A 16,929-nucleotide genomic window follows, 5' to 3' on the forward strand; every position below is an offset into this window, starting at 1 on the left:
CAGCTGCTCCCGCAGCCCTGGTTGTGCCATGGAGCCCCTCGGTCCGTCCGTCCTGCTGGCGCTGGGGGCTGCCAGCCCTGGCCCCCACCCTGCGGCTCTGGTCAAGCCTCTATCATGCAGGGAGCGAGCAGACAGCATCCCCCCTGAGCTTGTGCACCTCGGGGACTCGGGGCACTTTGTGTATTAAGTTAAATCATAGCCCTGCCGCCCCCTTGCTGGTCCCCACTGGCCCGTTTCTCCAGGGGCTGTGCAGCCGCTCCTCCGCAGCGGGGCTGGCAGGGCAGCACCAAGACCGCCGCGCCGGGAGCTGCCAGGGCCGTGCTCAGCCCCAGGTGAAAACGGAGACCTCTCTCCTCCAGGGGCTTTATTGAGGAGCAACTTGGCCCTGCAGCTCCTCTGGCTGAGAACAAAGGCACGAGGATGCCTGAATGCTCCGGGGCCAGGCGATGTTTGCGATACAGAGAGCGGAGCCTCGGGGTGTCACCCAGGGGTGACTGGTTCTGACCCCCTCGTGTCCGAGGAGCAGCGCACGGCTGTCCCCGTGGCAGTGGTGACCCATGGCAGCGGTGACGCTCACAGCTCGTTGTGCAGCGGCCGGCACTGGGGGCTCAGTTTCTCCTCCAGGACCGCGTCGGGTGCACACACCCAGGGGTCAGCCGTGTCCCACTGCCACTTCAAGAGCTGCGTGCGAAGCTGCTGGAAGACGGCGGCGTAGCGGGGGTCAGGGGCCAGGTTCCGGCTCTCGGTGGGGTCGCGGCTGCAGTCGAAGAGCTCCCAGCGGTCCCTGTAGTAGTACTGGTGCAGGGTCTTGTTCCAGTGGGTTGGCTGCCCGGCCCTGCTGCGGTTCAGCAGGTCTTGGAAGGTGGGCGAGACGTAGAAGTCCTGGTCGATGGGAAAGGGCATCTTGTAGTTGAGGTTGTGAATGAGGCGGAACTGCTGGTGCTGGATGGCTCGCATGGGGTAGTACATGGTCACCTCGTGGTGGCTCTGGCTGCTGAAGGCGGTGGCCCAGGGCTGCTCCGACTCCAGCGCTGGCAGGAGAGACTTCCCGGTGAGCTGCACCCGCTTCTTGCCAAAGATGCTGTAAGATGGGTAGGGGATGGAGAACCAGTCCAAAATGGTCGGCGTCAGATCTGGAGGGGAAGAGAAGGGTGAGAGGAGGGGCTGGCACCTGTGGGAGGAAACTCAACCCTGGAGAGGGGCAGAAAGGTCCCCGGGGTCTGCTGCCGCGTGGGCTGCAGGTGGTGCTGGGGTGAGCTGCAGAGCTGAGCCCCAGGATGACGTCCCTGCAGGGGACTCTGATGCCCTGTCATCCCCCCTCTTCCTTCCCGGGCCGGCCGTGCCAATGCCGAGGGCCGCAGGCTGTCCTCTGGGACAGGACCCTGGGTTTCGGCGTGGGGAGGGTGGGGACCAGCTCACACCCCCTGGCACGGCTCTGGAAACCTCTTCTCCCTCCTGGGGGCTGCGGGCTCTTACCCAGGAGGGAGGCAAAGGCCTGGCTGACCTGCCCCCAGCGCGCGGTGTGCTCCGGGGAGGAGATCAGCAAGGGCTCAGCGGTGCCCGAGCGGTAGAGGTTGGTCCTGCCACTGGGGAAGGGGATGCCGTTGTCGGAGGTGTAGATCACCAGCGTGCTGTTGAGGAAGCCGGCAAGTCGCAGCTCCTCCAGGACCAGACCTATCCCTGCGGACGGAGGGGCAGAGCTGAGGGGGGGGCCAGGAGGGACCACAGCGCTCGCCGATGCCAGCCTGGCCCCCCCGGCTCCTACCTTGGTCCATGCGCCCGATGGTTGTGTACTGGGCTGCCAGGTCCGCCCGGGCAGCCGGTGTGTCTGGGACAAAGGGAGGGACCTAAACAGAGGAAAGTGGCACATGGCAGCCATGGGGAAGGAGGTCGTGGGTACGCCGGGGTGGCCTTCGCCAGCTCTCGCCCGTAACACTGATGGCAGTGACCGAGGTGGGGGCCAGCCTGCAGCTGCCTGCGCGCCCGTGGAGGCTTCTGTCACATGTAGCCCCCACTCAGCCCCATATAGCCCCATGCAGCCCCACAGGCTCCCACCTGCACTTGCTCTGGGCGGTAGAGCTGCGGCTTCCAGTCAGGGATCCAGCCCATGCCGCTTTCTCCATTGCCGAATTTCTCACAAAAGGCCCCGTATTGGGGCTGGGAGTGCCCGCAGCGGTGGGGGTCGTGGAAGGCGACGTAGAGGAAGAAAGGCCTAGAGATGGAGAGGGCAGAGGTGGAGGTGGTGTAGCAAAGGGAAGCCCACGTGCCCCGAGACCATCCCTGGCTGTGCAGGGGTGAGCAGGGGTCAGCGGGAAAACTCCCACCTAATCTGGGCTTCTGGATATGGGGTGACCCAGAGACAAGGTGTACCTTCCTATTTGTGACCAACTGTGACGTGGAGACATGTCTCCGGCGAGGCCGGTTTCCGTCTCCTCTCCCGTGCCCGCCCCAGGGTTGCAGGGTCCGTCTCACCTCTCGTCCTGGCTCCGCAGGAACTGCCGGACCAGCGCTTTGATTCGAGTGATGTTTCTCCCAACCTGCAAGACCGAACTGTTCTCCTCTGTGTAGGCGAAGTCGAAGGGGTAGACAGCCTCGGGCCCGACATGCTTCTTCCCGATTATCCCTGGAAGAACGCAGACAGGCGCTGTGCCAGGGGGGAGTGGGGGAGGATGCTGGCTGCTGCTCTCCTCCCTGGGGGCTGATGCACCTCGACTGCTCCACCACGGGCTGTGCTCAGCAAACAACGCCAAGAGGGGAAGATGCTGCCAGGTTCTCCAGCCATTTCTGCCTTCTCCAGCCGTCTCTGCCGGTTGCAGAGGTACTTTCACATCTGCTCAGAAACTGGGATGCACCTGGGGACCAGGCTGCCCCAGGTCACCGGCGTGGGTAAGCGCCAGCACAGCTGAGCGGCCGGGGTGGAAGTTTGGGTCAAGTTCAAACCTGGGAACCGGGAAGGAGTGGGATGGGGAACAGAAGTGACAGCGAGGTGTAACGGGGGTGGCAGAGGAGCAGCAATGGGGGAAGTGAAGTGAAATCCAGGTATCAGCAGAGAGCACGGGTGCGGGTCCAGCTCACAGGCAGGTGAGCCATCAAGTTCTCTCGCCCAAAGGGGTTTGGTGTACAGAAAGGGAGGGTTTCCCTGCCCATGTCACTTGCCCTGGGCTCCCTACCTGTCCGGACGTGCGCGTGGCTGAGCAGCCGGGGCAGGCTCCGCACACTGTCGAAGGAGTTGAAGTGGTGCACGTCCTGGTGCAGCCCGTACATCCCATTCTGGTGCTGCAGGCGGGGGGAGACAAGGTGGTTGGATGATGCCGGCCAGCCTGGCCCCAAAACAACAACACACCGAGTGTGTGTGCCAGTCCCGGGGGGCTGGGAAGAGTGTGGGTCAGCAGGTACGGGTGGACCGCCAAGTCCTGTGACTGTGCCATGAGAATGTCAGCTCTGGTCATCCCTGACCACCTGCCGTGGACTGGTAGCCCCTACCCCGGTGCCTGGGGGTGCTCCTACCTGGGGCAGGCCGGTGAGGATGCTGGCGCGGCTGGGGGAGCAGCTGCTGACGGAGGTGAAGGCGTTCTGGAAGACCACGCTGCGGCGGGCCAGCGCGTCCAGGTTGGGCGTCCGGATGGCCGAGTTGTTGTAGGCGCCGCTCTCAAAGCCACCGTCGTCTGCTGCCGTGGGAAGGGTGTGGGGTGAGCCCTGCAGCACCGGGCCTGACCCCCGGCGTGACCCTAACCGTGCGGGGGGGGGGGGGCAAAGCCCGGGGGACACTAATGACGCCGAGAGCATCCCCGGGCTGAGGATGCCCCGGGCTGGGGCCGGTGCTGCGGTGACCGTCCCGTCCCAGCAGAGGGGACGCGGTGGGACCCCTGGGGCCGCCCCTCCCCTGCCCACGGGCCGCCCCGAGCCCGGCACAGGGGCACCCCGCCGCGGGGCCGGGGCTGGGGGCGGCGGGTGCGGACCCGGGAGAGGTCGCGGGGCTCAGCCGGGGCGGCGGCCGCACTCACCCAGCAGGAGCAGCACGTTGCGGGCCGGGGCCGGGGCTCCGCCGGTCCGGAGAGCGCCCAGCAGCAGCGCCAGCGCCCAGGGCCCCATGGCGGCGGCACCGGTACCGGCAGCGGCGGAGCCGGGCGCGGCGGGGCTCAGCGGGTCTCGGCGGCTCCTCCGCCCGCCCCGGCTCCTCCTCTGCCCCGGTCACATGAGGCGGCCCCGGCGGCTCAGATCCGGCCCGGGCGGAGCCACCGGCCCCGCGGCGGGGAACGGGCTCGTCCCGGCGGCTGCCGGCCCCGCGGGGACCCCGGCCCGCTCCGCCTCCCGGGGGCGGCCGCCGACCCCTCCTGCCTCGGCCAGCGGAGGGGGCTGGAGGCGGCCGGGCAGGGGGACGGTGCCCCGGCCATGCCGGCGGCGGGTGCCCGGTGCGCGGGGCTGCGGCGGAGGCTGCCCGTCCTGCGCTGGCTGCCGCGCTACTCTCTGGCCTGGCTGCAGCTCGACCTGATGGCCGGCCTGACCGTGGGGCTCACCGTGGTGCCGCAGGCGCTGGCGTACGCCGAGGTGGCCGGGCTGCCTCTGCAGGTGGGTGGCGGTGCCCTGCGGCCGTGGGTGCCCGGGGACACCCGCTGCCTGACCCCCGCCTGCGGCCGGGCAGAGCGGGCAGGGCGGGCAGAGCGGGCAGGGCGAGCAGGGCTGGCAGGGCGGGCAGAGCGGGCAGGGGTGGCAGGGCTGGCAGGGCGGGCAGGGCTGGCAGGGTGGGCAGAGTGGGCAGAGCAGGCAGAGCGGGCAGGGCTGGCCGGCCGGCGGCCGAGGGCTGGCCCTGTGCAGCCACCCATTTCCCGGAGCAGGAAGCCGGAGACTCTGTTTGTTTGCTCAGGGATGGCTGCGGGCGCCGGAGGGACCTGAGCGCAGCCTGGCCTCCGTGTCCCGGAGGTGTCTGGCATCTGCCAGCTCCGAGCGTTGTGCCAGCGCTCCTTTTGTCCCCGTGCAGTACGGCCTCTATTCTTCCTTCATGGGCTGCTTTGTCTACTGCTTCCTGGGCACCGCCAAGGACGTGACGCTGGGTCCTACAGCCATCATGTCGCTGCTTGTCTCGTCTTACGCATTCCATGAGCCCGTCTATGCCATCCTGCTCACCTTCCTCTCCGGCTGCATCCAGCTGGCCATGGGGCTCCTGCACCTCGGTGAGACGCTCTTGCTGTGTATGCTGGTATTTTTGGGATATCGCTGTACATCCTGTAGTTGTTCCCTCCTTCCCACGTGCTTTCTGAGACACCGAAGTTGTCCTGCGAACACTCGTGACAGCTCTATGTGCATGCAAACGCCCTGTGCTCCCTGTCGGGACCAGCAGCGTGCTTACTGCCACCCGTCCCCTGCAGGTTTCCTTCTGGACTTCATTTCCTGCCCCGTCATTAAAGGATTTACATCTGCCGCTTCCATCACCATTAGCTTCAACCAGGTCAAGGTAGGGTCTGCTGGTCTGCTCTGGACACTGTGCCTGCTCTCTCCTGGAGCCAGCCGTGCTGTGGAACTGGGGTTTTTAGCACCGGGCTGGGCGATGTGGTTGGTGCGGGAGGAAGGACCCTCAACGGGGGCACAGGTCTCCCCTGACAGCAGTTCTGGTGGGTCCCTGAGTGCTCTGCTCTGAGCAGACCAAGCCAAACGCACCCTCTGCCTGTGACCAGCTGGTGGCAACCAGCAAAACCAGGACATTTGATTTGGTGACTTGTGGGAGGTTCTGGGTGATTCTCTTGGCACGGGTGGGTTTGCAGCTCCACCGGTCCCTCGCTGGCCTCTCTCCGGCTCTTCTGGGGCTGCAGTGCTTCCTTTGTGGTTAACCGAAATCAGAGACTCAGGGAGATGGTGTCAGGCTGTGCCAGGAACCGGGGTTGGCTAATGGCTGCGGTCACAGCGGGAGCTGCTGGGCACGGCGCAGGGGGACGGGAGGGCTGCGCAGGCTGGGCTGGGGCCCCAAACAGAACCCCCTCCCAGGAGCTGCGCAGTCGTGGGTGCAGGACGGGGTGGAAGCATGTCAGAGCATCTCTGAGCCCTGCCTGCACGGAGCCGCGCAGGGAAAGGCCATCCCGGGGTGCATGCGGGAGAGGGGGTGCTTGCTGAGGACCTCTCCCACCAGCAGCACCCACCCCCTGCGTGTGCCAGGGCCGAGCCCCGGTGCTCCTGGCCGTCCCTCCGCGGCACTCAGCAGCTTGGGTTGTGCCAGGCTTTCACCAGGCTTTGTCTTCCCTCACAGAACATCCTGGGGCTGCAGGGGATCCCTCGGCAGTTTTTCCTGCAGGTGTACGAGACGCTGCGGAGGATTGGGGAGACCAGGTCAGCACTGTCCCTGCGCCGTCCCCCTGTGGCTGTGGGGTCCCGGGCTCTGCTGCTTCGCTCCCTGTCTCTTTGGTCACACCTTGGGCCGATTTCTTGGTCTCTGCCCAGCGCTGTGACACAACTGCTCGTTCTCAGCCGTTTCCATTTGAGCTGGGTTTGAAGATGGGGGAGCACGTGGGCTCCCAAGCAGCTGAAGGGGAAGGATGGGGGATGCTTGTCCTATTTTCCGCTCCCAGTTAGGTACATCAGGATTTTGCCAGTCCAAAGGTACATCCTTGGGACTTTGCATCCAAAGGCACATCATTATTACTGTGACCTGAGTCCTCCAATTTTTCATGGTCCAAGAGGGAGCTCAGGCGTCCCCGTGCCCCCCACCTGCTCCCGTTAGCTGCACCCATGGCTCGGGGTCTGTGCCGCAGCCTGGGTTTCACATACAGCAGAGTGACACACGGGATCGGCTTCCCCAGGGCTGGCAGGAGACCGCCCTGCCTGGCTGTGAGCAGTGTGGGGCGGGAGGACGCAGACCCCACTGCAGAGATCCTGCCTGTCGCTGGGGTCCTGCTGCCCTCTTGATGAAGAGCCCACAAACCCGTTAGCATCATACTGCTGGCTGGGGGAGACCCCCTCCTCCCTTTCCTGCTGCCCCCCAGGGAGGTGACGCCTTTTGCCGGCAGTGCGGGGGTGCCGGCAGTGTCCCTGCCAGCTGTGCACCTCCCTGCAGAGCTGCGGCATGTGCCTGGCGTACGCTCTTCCTCCCGCGGCGCTTTGGGGTAGCTCCCCCTGAGCCCCGCAGCGTGTTTGGGCTGGCACCGACGTGCCTGTTGCAGGGCTGGGGACGCTGTGCTGGGGCTGGCCTGCCTGGCCGTGCTGGCAGGGCTCCGGGCCATGAAGAGCCGCCTGCCCCGAGCTGCCTGTATGGAGTCGCTGGTTGCCAGGCTCAGCTACCTGATCGTCTGGACCTCCGCCACGGGTGCGTTGGCCATCCCCTGCCCTCTCCCCTCCCACAGCTGTCTCTCCTCGGTCACGTCCCTTCAGGGCAGGGAAGAGACAGCCCGAAACTGGTAAAGCCCAGGTCGGCAGGAGCTGAGACCTGGAGGTGGGTCAGGGAGGACAAAGTCCCAAGGATGGTCCTGACACTGTGCATGCCCCTTCCTAAGGCTTGGAAGACCTCGGCAGCCTGGGTACCCAGCTCCTGCCATCCCTCCTGCCACCCTGGGCTCCAGGCAGGTTTATCACGGTTGCTCTCTCCACCACAGCACGCAACGCCCTTGTAGTCCTGTTCGCTGGCCTGGTCGCTTACTCCTTCCAGGTGATGGGCTCCCAGCCGCTCACGCTCACCGGCAGCATCCCCCAGGGCCTCCCTGCCTTCCAGCTGCCACGCTTCTCCATGGCTGTTCCCAATGGCACCATCCCCTTCAGGAGCATGGTGGAGGTGGGTGCCAGGCTGGCCGGCGGAGACGGAGCTCCCATGGGATGCTGTCTCCTTACGCGAGCGTTTGCTGGCTCCCCGTGCAGCAGGAGGAGGCTCTGCTGCAGGGTGACCCTTGTTCCTCGGTGACAACACCCACCATGTCCTTCCTTCCTTCCCAGGACATGGGGGTCGGTCTGGCTGTGGTCCCGCTTATGGGCCTGCTAGAGACCGTGGCAATTGCCAAGGCTTTCGGTATGGCTGCGCCAGGCTCCTGCGCTCGCGGGGGGGGGTCTCTGCGGGGGGCTTGGGGTGCCGGGGAGGGTGCTGTTCCCACGGGGGCAGAGGAATGGACTGGGCTGCCCATGGGGCCGGGACCCAAGAGGGGTCTCATGGGGCGCTGCCAACCCTCTCCCCATGCCAGGCAGCTCCCCTCAGTCCGGGGAGTGGGCTGGGGGTCCCCACGTTGTGCACAGCCAGAGTTTGGAAAGGAGCTGAGCATTGTCCCAAGGGCTGTTCCTGCACCTGGGGGGAGCTGGGATGGAGTCCCGCGGCTGTCCCAGGCGCTGCCAGCCCCGTTCCGTGCACGTGGCGGGTTGTGCCTGTGGGAAGCTCGGGGCGATGCCACTCATCTCCTTTCAGCCTCGCAGAACGATTACCGGATTGACCCCAACCAGGAGCTGCTGGCGCTGGGTAAGAGGCTGCTCGGAGCAGGGGGTGGGGAACCAGCCTGGGTGCCACCGTGTGTCCCACAGCCCCTGAGCTACCAGAGATCCCCATTTCAGCAGTCCTCCCTCTGCCTGAAGTTTTACCTTTCTTATCCTGCATGCTGCCCCCGCGCCCAGCTTAGCAATTTCCAGAGCAGCCTGAGCCTGGCTCACGCGGCTGGATGGACACCATTCCAGCCCTGGGTACGAGCCGGGCATGGAGGAGGTGGCAACAGTGGCACAGACCAGGCGGTGCCTCCTGTGGCTGCTGCATCCCAGCCCCTCTCCTTCCCCACTGCAGGCTTCGCCAACGTCCTGGGTTCCTTCGTCTCATCGTACCCCATCACGGGCAGCTTTGGCCGGTGGGTAGCAGGATGGGGAGTGGAGCCCCAGCCTGCAGGACGCTCACCGGGATTGCGTGGTGACAGGGCTCCGCAAGATCTTGGGCGAAAGGCTGTGTGGACCCCGGTGGGTCCCGGAGCATGTGTCCTGGTCCCCAGCTGCCATCCTCAGCTGCTGGGCTGTGCATGGGACCTGCAGCAACCTTCCGTCCTGTCTCACTGCTCCGCGGTCCCGCTGCAGGCTGGGAGCCATGGGCTTGCTCATGTTTCTCCCCACTGGGGTCTGACGGGGTGGGTGGTTTTTCTTTGTGGGCTGGGGGGTCTCTGGGCAGCAGCTGGGGGCAGCTGCCAGCCCTGCCAGCCCCAGCACAGCCCGGGGCAGCACGTCACTTTGCGTTTCAGGACAGCGGTGAACGCGCAATCGGGTGTCTGCACCCCTGCAGGAGGGCTTGTCACAGGTAGAGCCCCCGGCCCCGCCGTGGGCTGCCCTGCAGGTCCCCGTGCCCAGCACCTGCTGCCCCCGGGCACCCTGGGTGTCAGGGACCCTGTGGCTCAGGTACTCGCCATCTCCCGCAGGCGCCCTGGTCCTGCTCTCGCTGGCGTACCTCACCTCGCTCTTCTACTACATCCCCAAAGCGGCGCTGGCCGCCGTCATCATCTCGGCTGTGGTCCCCATGTTTGACGCTGGGATCTTCAGGACGCTCTGGAGGGTTAAAAGTGAGGGCGCGAATCGGGGCAGACGATTCCCCAGTGCAACCCATCTCTCCGAGCAGAGTGGGCAGTGTCCCGCGGGGCGCTGTGGCATGAGGACAAGGCTCAGCCAAGCCTGGGTCGTCTCTCTTGCAGGGCTGGACCTTGTGCCCCTCTGTGTGACGTTCCTGCTCTGCTTCTGGGAGGTCCAGTATGGCATCGTGGCCGGGGTGCTGGTCTCAGGGATTCTCCTCCTCTACTCCATTGCCAGGCCGCCTATAAAGGTGGGCTTCACACCTCGGATGCAGTGGGGCTGGCCGGGCTTGTCAAGGAGCGGGGAGCTGGGAGAGGGCTCCCCGAGGGCAGCGGGGCGTTGGGGTGCAGGATGCTTCTGTCCTGCCCCCCCACCTCCTGTGTCCCCAACCAGCCGGGACCCCTTTCAAGGAGCTCGAGGAAAGGCATATCCCAGGAGCTGAGAGCAGGAGAGGGAGGCCCCGCTGTCCCTGTTCCTGCTGACGCTGGGGTGTGCTCAGGAGGGGGGTTTCCCTGAGGGATGGAGGCTCCCACGTGCCCCCTTCCATCCAGGAGGGTGCTTTGCTTTCTCATATGGGCAGTTGTCCCCGCTTGGGGAAGGTGACGGCTCCCTGTGACTTGTCCCCCTCGCCGGGGTCTTGTGCAGGTGTCTGAGGGGGACGTGCTCCTCGTGCAGCTGGGGAGCAGCCTGCACTTCCCAGCCATGGAGTGCCTCCGGGATGCTGTCTGCAGCCATGCCCTGGCAGGTACGGTGCTCCCTGGCCCGTCGGCTTGTCTTGGGGACCTGGCTGTAACCCAGTGCCCATCTGGATCACTGCTGGGGGGGGTAGCAAGTGCTGCCCAGGCCTGCAGGCTGCGGGCGCAAGCAGGGACAGCACAGCTTCCCTGCGGTGGGCACCAGCCCCCGGCCACAGCTCCTCTCCGAGGCTGTCTCACCCCGGCTCTGGCTCTCGGGGCTGTGTCCCCTGGGCTGGGCATGTCTGGGCTCATTAGGGACGTGACCGTGTGCTCTTCCTCCAGCAGCATCTCCACCCCGCTCCGTCGTCCTGGACTGTTGCCACATCAGCAGCATCGATTACACGGTGGTGGTGGGGCTGGCAGAGCTGCGGCAGGAGCTGCGCAAGCACGGCCTCTCGCTGGCCTTCTGCAGCCTGCAGGTGGGTGGGACGCAGCCCCGGCCGCCCCCGTGACGGGTCCTGCTGCTGCTCCCCAAGGGGGCTGCGGGCAGCTCGCTGCGAGGACGCTGCTGCCGCTCTTCTGGTAGCGCCTTCATCTCACGGAGGTGGAGGCTGCAGCATCCCCGTCCGGCTGCGGGACGTGGGGAAGGGCTGCGTGCCCTGCCCTGGGCTGGCTGGGGGGCTCACGGCCCCAGAGGGATGCGCAGCGGCCAGCAGCAGGCTCCCCCAGCCCAGGTTTCTCTGCCCTCAGGACCCTGTTCTCAAAGTCCTGCTGTCTGCAGACTTAGAGGGATTCCAGCATTTCCCCAGCTGGGAGGAGGCAGGTGAGGCTCTGGGCTGTCCCGGGTGCTCTCCCGGGGCTGGGGTCCCCGGGCCGCTGCGGAGCGGGGCTCTGGAAGATGAGCCTGGGTGTCCCACCTTTGTCAGGCTCCACAGCCGCAGTGCGGGGCGCTGCGGGGGCCTGGCTCCCGGGAAGGCGAGCGGGAGCCCCTCCAGAGAGCGGGGGTCACCCCGGCCATGGGGACTCCAGCGAGCCTTGGCTTAACCCTCCGTCCTGCTTCTCCCCCCTGTCACACAGAGCGGTGCGGAGGAGCGGAGGCGGGGGGCGGCGGGACGGCCCCCTTCACCAGCACCAGCGAGAGCTTGCTGCTGCCCACGGGGCTCATCCAGTGAGTGGAGGAGCCGCCTGGGACCTCCTCGGGGGCAGCGTGGCCTTGCCGGTTTCTTGCCTCCAACTGCGCCATGGCTGTACGTCCTGTGCTGCGCAGAGCGGTGGCTGCGACACCCCGGTGACATCCGACCAACACCCTCCACGGGAGCCGCCTGCCTCTGTCCTGCCTCCTGGGCGGCTGGTGGACGGTCCCTGCGTCCCACACAGGAGAGGGCAGAGCGAGGACAGGGACACATGGCCCATGGAAGGGATTAGTGGGGCAAAACTGTTCCCTAACCTGATGTTATGGTTGGAGGAACCCATAACCATTTATTGCCGCTTAGACAATTATTCTGTCACCTGATGACCCCTCCCTACCCGGAAAAGGGAATCAGGAGAAAACAAAGAAACACAGGGATTGAAATAGAAACAGATTTAATAGGATAAGATGAAATAATTAACATTAATAATACCAAAGAGCCAGTATTGATCCCGATACCAATATAAGATATACCCAGCCCATTCCATCACAGGAAGCCGGGCACTCCCCGCAGGGACAGCCAATGTGGGACCCTGCGAGCGCTGCGTCTGCGGGAGGAAGGGAAGGGCTCAGGGCTCCGGCACCGGGGCAAGGAGTTCTCAGGATGGCAGCCAGCAAGGGAGAGAAAAAACTCCGCAGCAAACTTTGATTTACATTGACTGTGCTATTCATGGTATGAAATCATCCTGTTGGCAGCTTGCGTCAAGTGCCTGGGTCTCACTCCTCATCCCTGCACCTGGAGAGCTCGAAAACACCGAGACCTTGAAACCCACATACCATCACTGGCTATAAAGTAAATATTTTCACGAATTCAGACACTCCAGTCTTCTAAAAGTGCAGTTTTCCCTAGCATTAGAAGAGACCTTACTGAAAAGTAAAATTACTGAAAGAGAAATTAATCCTGTGTGCTTTGAACAAGGATGCATGGTCATCAGGAAAAAGCCATCCCTCCTCCAGGCCTTCCCCAGCCTTGAAGCTGCTGTCTTTTTTAAATCAGCTTTTTTAATTCTGGAGACTTTTTTTATTCTGGGGCATACTGAACCCTGACATAGAGCGTACTCCTGTCAAAGTGAGTTTCGAGGGTGCTGGCGCTGGTGATTTTATTCCTTACTGATCCCTCTTGGTTTGTGGGGTTTTCTGCCAAACGCTGCCATCAGCACTGAGGGGACAGGCACTGTGACACCAGCTTGTGTCTACCTTGCTGTGAAATGGGTGCAGGATGCGATAGTGCGGTTGGGCAGCAGGGCTGGGAAGGGCAGGGTTCAGGAGAAAGCAGTTTTCAGCAGTTTTCAGAAAGGCTGAACCCCATAAAGAGGGTATAATAAAGCGGTATTTGCAAATGAGTCAGCATGATTTTCGCCTTCCTGCGGGGAAAGAGTTTTCCTTTTGTGTGGGAAGGAAAAATTAAACTCTAATTTCTGGGCGCTGCTGAGCAAACCAAGGAAAAGAAACTGAAACCAGGCTCAGCCTTCGCAGTTGCTCAGTGTCTGAAGGCTCCTCCTGTCCAAGGTTTTGCGGGTTTTGCAGCGGCAGCAGAGGTGCCCGGGAGCCACAAACCTGCCAGGGCCGACAGGTCCTGCCGCCGGAGGCTGGAGGAGCATTACTGCAGCGGAGCAGCGCTGGGTGGTGAAGCCTTCGCAGAACTGGAAGGGCACATATGCCCTCTCTGCCCACCCGTCGTCTCCCCAGGCGTGGAGTGACCAGCGTGGAGCCAGAGCAGGGTCGACCCGTTTCTCATCACGCCGTGCGGCAGCCGGCTGCAACCCTGCCTGCGTCGGGGCGTGCAGTGAAAACGGCTCTGTGTGCCCGGAGAGGAGCTCGGCGAGACGGTGGCAGGACGGGGCTCAGGTAACCCCCTTCCCCGGGACGCTGGGAGGAGCAAGAGTGGCAAAAGAGAGGCGTAAGGGGGTAAAAAGGGCTGGTCATGTGTAAACAGCGTGTGTGCTCAAAGCTGTGTGTGTGAAGAGAGTGTGTGAGCGCTAGTGAGGATGAGGCCAGCTTAGTCCCGGCTGGATCCGGGGACATGGGGACAGCCACATCCCCACTTTTGGCTGCAGGATCCAGCATGATCTATTGCTCTCCAGCATGCTCCCCTCCCCACCCCTTGTCCCATCGCAACAGACTTGCTAAAAAGTCTGTCCCCAGCTTTCCTGGAGCCCCTTTAGGGACTGGAAGGGGCTGGGAGGTCTCCCCGGAGCCTTCTCTTCTCCAGGCTGAACCCCCCCAGCTCTCCCAGCCTGTCCTCCCAGCAGAGGGGCTCCAGCCCTCCCAGCATCTCCGGGGCCTCCTCTGGCCCCGCTCCAACAGCTCCATGTCTCTCCTGAGCTGATCGATCCTGGCCCGAGGGATGTTTCCCTCCAAGCCTTTGGGGGTTTGGGGGGTTGGTGTGCCTTCACCCCACCAGGCCAAAGCAGAAAAAAGAGGGGCCTTGCTGGAGACCTGGGAGCTGCTGAACCTGGGCTCAGCAGGAAGAGAAGGGGCCGAGCTCCAGGCACTGCCCCGCTGGCCCCAGGCAGCAGCAGCGGGCACCCGGCTCCGGGCTGGCACTGGCCACCAGATCAATGAAAAGCCTCTCCCCAGCCCCACCCCCCGCCGGGCCGGGCTGGTGGAAGGCTGTCGGTGCGGAGGTACCGGGGGCGTCCCTGGGGGGAGCTGGGTGCCCGCGCCCTGCCGCCGGCGGTGCCCGGGAGGATGCCCGGCGGCCCGGCCCGGCCCCGGCAGCCGCGGCAGGGCGGGATCCCGGCGTGAGCCGCCCGGGGGAAGGCGGCCAGTGGCGGGCCGGGGAGGGCCGGGCCGGGGAGGGCCGGGCCGGGGCCGGGCGGGGGGTGGCGGCGGTGACGTCCCAGAAACGAAACTTGGCGACTCTGCGGAAAAACGAAACTTCGGCGGGCGGGAGGCGGCGGCGCTGCAGGTGCCGGTCCCGGTCCCCGTGCCGGTGAGTTGCGTTGCCGGGGCCGGCGGGTGGCGGGCCGGGGCGGGGGCACCGGCACTGGGCCTGCTGGGGGCTCCGAGGCGGGCGGGCCCTGGCGGGGCGGCGAGCTGCGGGCCCCGCTGCCGCCCCTCGCAGCGCCCTGAGCAACGGCCCCCGGGGGCGTCCGGACTCCCGGTGCTCACTCAACCCCCGGTGTGCCCCGATCCCCCGCTGCCCCCGCCGGTGCGCCTGGACTCCCCGGTGCGCCCCAACTCCCCGGTGCTCCCTGAACGCCCGGTGCGCCCCGACATCCCCGGTGCGCCCCAACTCCCCGGTGCGCCCTGAACGCCCGGTGCGCCCCGACATCCCCGCTGCGCCCCGATCCCCTGCTGCCCCCGCCGGTGCACTCGGACTCCCCGGTGCGCCTTGACATCCCCGTTGCGCCCCGATTCCCCGGTGCGCCCGGCCGTCCCTGGGCACTCCCCTCCTCTGACGTCGTCGGGACACCGCTACCCCTCGGTGATCCCAGCCCTCCCCGCGGTGCACCCCGGCCATACGGCTGCCTCCGGTGCCCCCCGGTGTTCCCCGGTCCCCGGTGCCCCTCGGTGGCGCCCCCGCCCCGCCGGGTGGGCTGGGGGCCGCAGGCAGCCCCGCCCCCTGCCCGCCGGCCCGCACCTAACGGGCCTCATTTGCATTCCTCCGGCCCTTCGCCATGCCATTGGCCCATCCGCCCGGCTCGTTTGCATATCTACCCGGTGGGAGGCGGGGCTTCGCGCCTCTCCGCGGGGGGCGAGCGGCGCTTCATTTGCATATAGGCTCCGCCCGGGGGTCGGGTCAGCCCCGCCTCCGCCCCGGGCGGTGCAGGTGAGGGCCGGGGCTGCGGCCTGCGGGGTTCCTCCGGCCCGGCCCCTCCCTTCCCCAGGGCTCCCGGCTCCAACCCAACCCTTCCCCGGGGCTCCCGGCCTGCCTGGCGGGAGCAGCACCCTGCAGACCTCCGGGCTGCCGGGGACAGGCAGCGGGGCCTGCCGGCGGGGTATGGCTCAGCCTGCGTCCAGGCCTGCTGGGCCTCACTGCTCTTGCTGTGCCCCGCCGGGTCCGGCGCGTTCCCAGTGCGTGTAATTTTAGAAAGTCTCTGTGCAAAGTGGAGTAGCTATTTTTATGTGTTTGTTTACCCCTGCCCTGCCCTGGCCTGTGAGCTGGTGCAGCTGAGGGACGGTGGCTGTTCCCTCATTGAGTGAGGGCCTTGCTCTTGACTATATCAGTTTCCTGAAAGTAAAACCGGAGCTGGGAGGAAGGTCACGTGACAAAGGTTCATTACTTCATATTAATATTTCTCTTTCTGCCCCATCCTTTTCTCTCCCTTTGTGGCTCCGGAAAAGCTTATCTCGCTGAGTTTGCGGCTGGGAAACATGAAGCGCTGTGTGTGTCGCTTTGTTTCTGGGGATGATTCTCCTGGTTCTTGCAGCAAATGTGGGGCCCAGTTGTCTGCCGTCGCGGGCACTGAGGAGGAGGCTTCAGGTAGGAGGATGCAATGCGGGCTGAGCTGGGGGACGCCGTGCGGGTTCTGGCTGGAGCAGGGGCTGGTGTGCCCTGGGGCTGTACGGTGGCCAGGGTCTGCGGGCGTCCACCGGTGCTTGTGTTAGCCCCGCTGCTGGTGTGGCTCTGCTCTGGCCAGGCCATTACATGCTGCTCTCGTCTCGGACTTCCCTTGTATTAATGGCCAGAGTCAGTGGCCAGTCCTCGCTTTGCGGTGACTGGAGGGAGACGGAGAGAAAAGCCAGTCAGTCGCTGACACCTCCTACACACATTCCCCGCACTCAGATCTCCAGTGTTGAACTAGTTTCCGTTTTGCCAATGAACTGGTGCCATTTTTAGGAATGCTGCATTACAAAGACAGGTCTAATCCCTCTTGAAGTAGAATTTCCTATCTTCAGCTTGTTGTAAGGTTTAGAATTCACTCCCTGCATTTCTCTCTGACGACACCCTAATGCTGTGTCTATGAACAGTAACAGAATCAAGTACGCAATTAATGCAGTTACACTGAAGAAAAGATTTCCTAATCCTTTATTTGCTTAAAGAGAGAGTGACCTCAGCTACCGGAATTGCTTTTGGTGTGTTGATGTGAAGAAGTAGGATCCTAAAAGAAAGAATACACTAAATCAGCCTGCTGTAGTCCTGACAAGATTAGTTTTTAGCAAATGCCTCTGCAATCCAAATCCAGAATGGCAAGGTAGCAAACCCAGGACCTCCAGCTCTTAAATGCTGTAGAAAAACATCCAGAGCATCTGTTCTGGTGGTCCCAAAGCTTTGTCCCTGCTTCTGGCAATGATTAAAGGTGGTGGAAGGCATTGTAATGCTTTACCAGGTCAATATGCCCTCTGTCTAGGGGACCAGGGAGTTCCACCAAGTGAATGTGTGCAGGTCAAGCCCTGTCAAAAGAGTCACTGAGGATCAGGAAAAGCTCAGGGAAGAGTTTAAACTCTTCAGGCAATGGCGTGATATTAAATTGGATGTGAAACAATATTGCAAAGGATGCCCGCTTCAGGCACAAAACAACCCGCTGTCATTAAGCATGGTGCAGCCTTTGGGCTGTAATACTCAAAGGGACCGTGAGCTACCTTCACTGTGATTTTTGTTCTCCTCCCAAAAAT

The 16,929-nt window shown here is 64.2% G+C and overlaps 3 protein-coding genes across 10 annotated transcripts in view; 2 read left to right on the forward strand and 1 right to left on the reverse strand.

Annotated features, from left to right (window-relative positions):
• Positions 1-429: 429 nt before the first annotated feature.
• Positions 430-4,193, reverse strand: SGSH (N-sulfoglucosamine sulfohydrolase). Of its 2 annotated transcripts, XM_074608166.1 has the most exons (9): positions 4,005-4,193; positions 3,508-3,668; positions 3,171-3,276; positions 2,473-2,623; positions 2,056-2,212; positions 1,766-1,847; positions 1,477-1,680; positions 976-1,133; positions 430-882 (listed from the first exon to the last, which is right to left on the reverse strand). In XM_074608166.1, exons 1-9 carry the CDS (start codon positions 4,090-4,092, stop codon positions 574-576), a joined length of 1,416 nt encoding a protein of 471 aa, XP_074464267.1. In that variant the 5' UTR covers positions 4,093-4,193; the 3' UTR covers positions 430-573. The 2 variants fall into 2 exon arrangements, with proteins under 2 accessions (XP_074464267.1, XP_074464266.1); XM_074608165.1 differs by having other exon boundaries at positions 430-1,133.
• A 62-nt stretch (positions 4,194-4,255) lies between these two features.
• Positions 4,256-12,181, forward strand: SLC26A11 (solute carrier family 26 member 11). 3 transcript variants are annotated; one of them, XM_074608161.1, is made up of 16 exons: positions 4,256-4,569; positions 4,979-5,171; positions 5,367-5,452; positions 6,239-6,318; positions 7,149-7,291; positions 7,479-7,753; positions 7,912-7,984; positions 8,372-8,422; positions 8,738-9,068; positions 9,180-9,235; positions 9,354-9,494; positions 9,624-9,751; positions 10,147-10,246; positions 10,521-10,657; positions 10,929-11,001; positions 11,256-12,181. In XM_074608161.1, the coding sequence occupies exons 1-16, from the start codon at positions 4,393-4,395 to the stop codon at positions 11,348-11,350; spliced, it is 2,139 nt and encodes a 712-aa protein (XP_074464262.1). In that variant the 5' UTR covers positions 4,256-4,392; the 3' UTR covers positions 11,351-12,181. The 3 variants fall into 3 exon arrangements, with proteins under 3 accessions (XP_074464262.1, XP_074464263.1, XP_074464264.1); XM_074608162.1 differs by having other exon boundaries at positions 7,578-7,753; positions 8,738-8,798; XM_074608163.1 differs by having other exon boundaries at positions 7,578-7,753; positions 8,738-8,798; positions 10,524-10,657.
• A 708-nt stretch (positions 12,182-12,889) lies between these two features.
• RNF213 (ring finger protein 213) overlaps positions 12,890-16,929 on the forward strand; it is a 59,316-nt gene continuing 55,276 nt past the window's right edge. For 3 of the 5 annotated variants that reach the window (XR_012589972.1, XM_074608040.1, XM_074608043.1), the window contains exons 1-2: positions 14,169-14,302; positions 15,658-15,796. Coding sequence is in view for 4 of the 5 variants with exons in the window: in XM_074608040.1 (XP_074464141.1) it covers positions 15,688-15,796 (109 nt within the window). In the remaining variant the exon portion in view is untranslated. Of the gene's footprint in view, positions 13,216-14,168; positions 14,303-15,303; positions 15,388-15,657; positions 15,797-16,929 lie in introns of those variants that run through there. The other 2 variants (XM_074608041.1, XM_074608042.1) reach the window with 2 other exon arrangements.

This window comes from Larus michahellis, chromosome 14 (genome assembly GCF_964199755.1).
Source record: "Larus michahellis chromosome 14, bLarMic1.1, whole genome shotgun sequence".
NCBI lineage: Eukaryota > Metazoa > Chordata > Aves > Charadriiformes > Laridae > Larus > Larus michahellis.

Coding starts and splice junctions, on each gene's coding strand:
- SLC26A11 (XM_074608161.1), top strand. CDS start 4,393: ATGCCGGCGGCGGGTGCCCGGTGCGCGGGGCTGCGGCGGAGGCTGCCC. Junction 5,172..5,366: donor CATGGGGCTCCTGCACCTCG/GTGAGACGCTCT, acceptor CGTCCCCTGCAG/GTTTCCTTCTGGACTTCATT. Junction 9,495..9,623: donor GACGCTCTGGAGGGTTAAAA/GTGAGGGCGCGA, acceptor TCTCTCTTGCAG/GGCTGGACCTTGTGCCCCTC.
- SGSH (XM_074608165.1), bottom strand. CDS start 4,092: ATGGGGCCCTGGGCGCTGGCGCTGCTGCTGGGCGCTCTCCGGACCGGC. Junction 3,277..3,507: donor TCCTCACCGGCCTGCCCCAG/GTAGGAGCACCC, acceptor CCCCGCCTGCAG/CACCAGAATGGGATGTACGG. Junction 1,134..1,476: donor GGCCTTTGCCTCCCTCCTGG/GTAAGAGCCCGC, acceptor CTTCCCCTCCAG/ATCTGACGCCGACCATTTTG.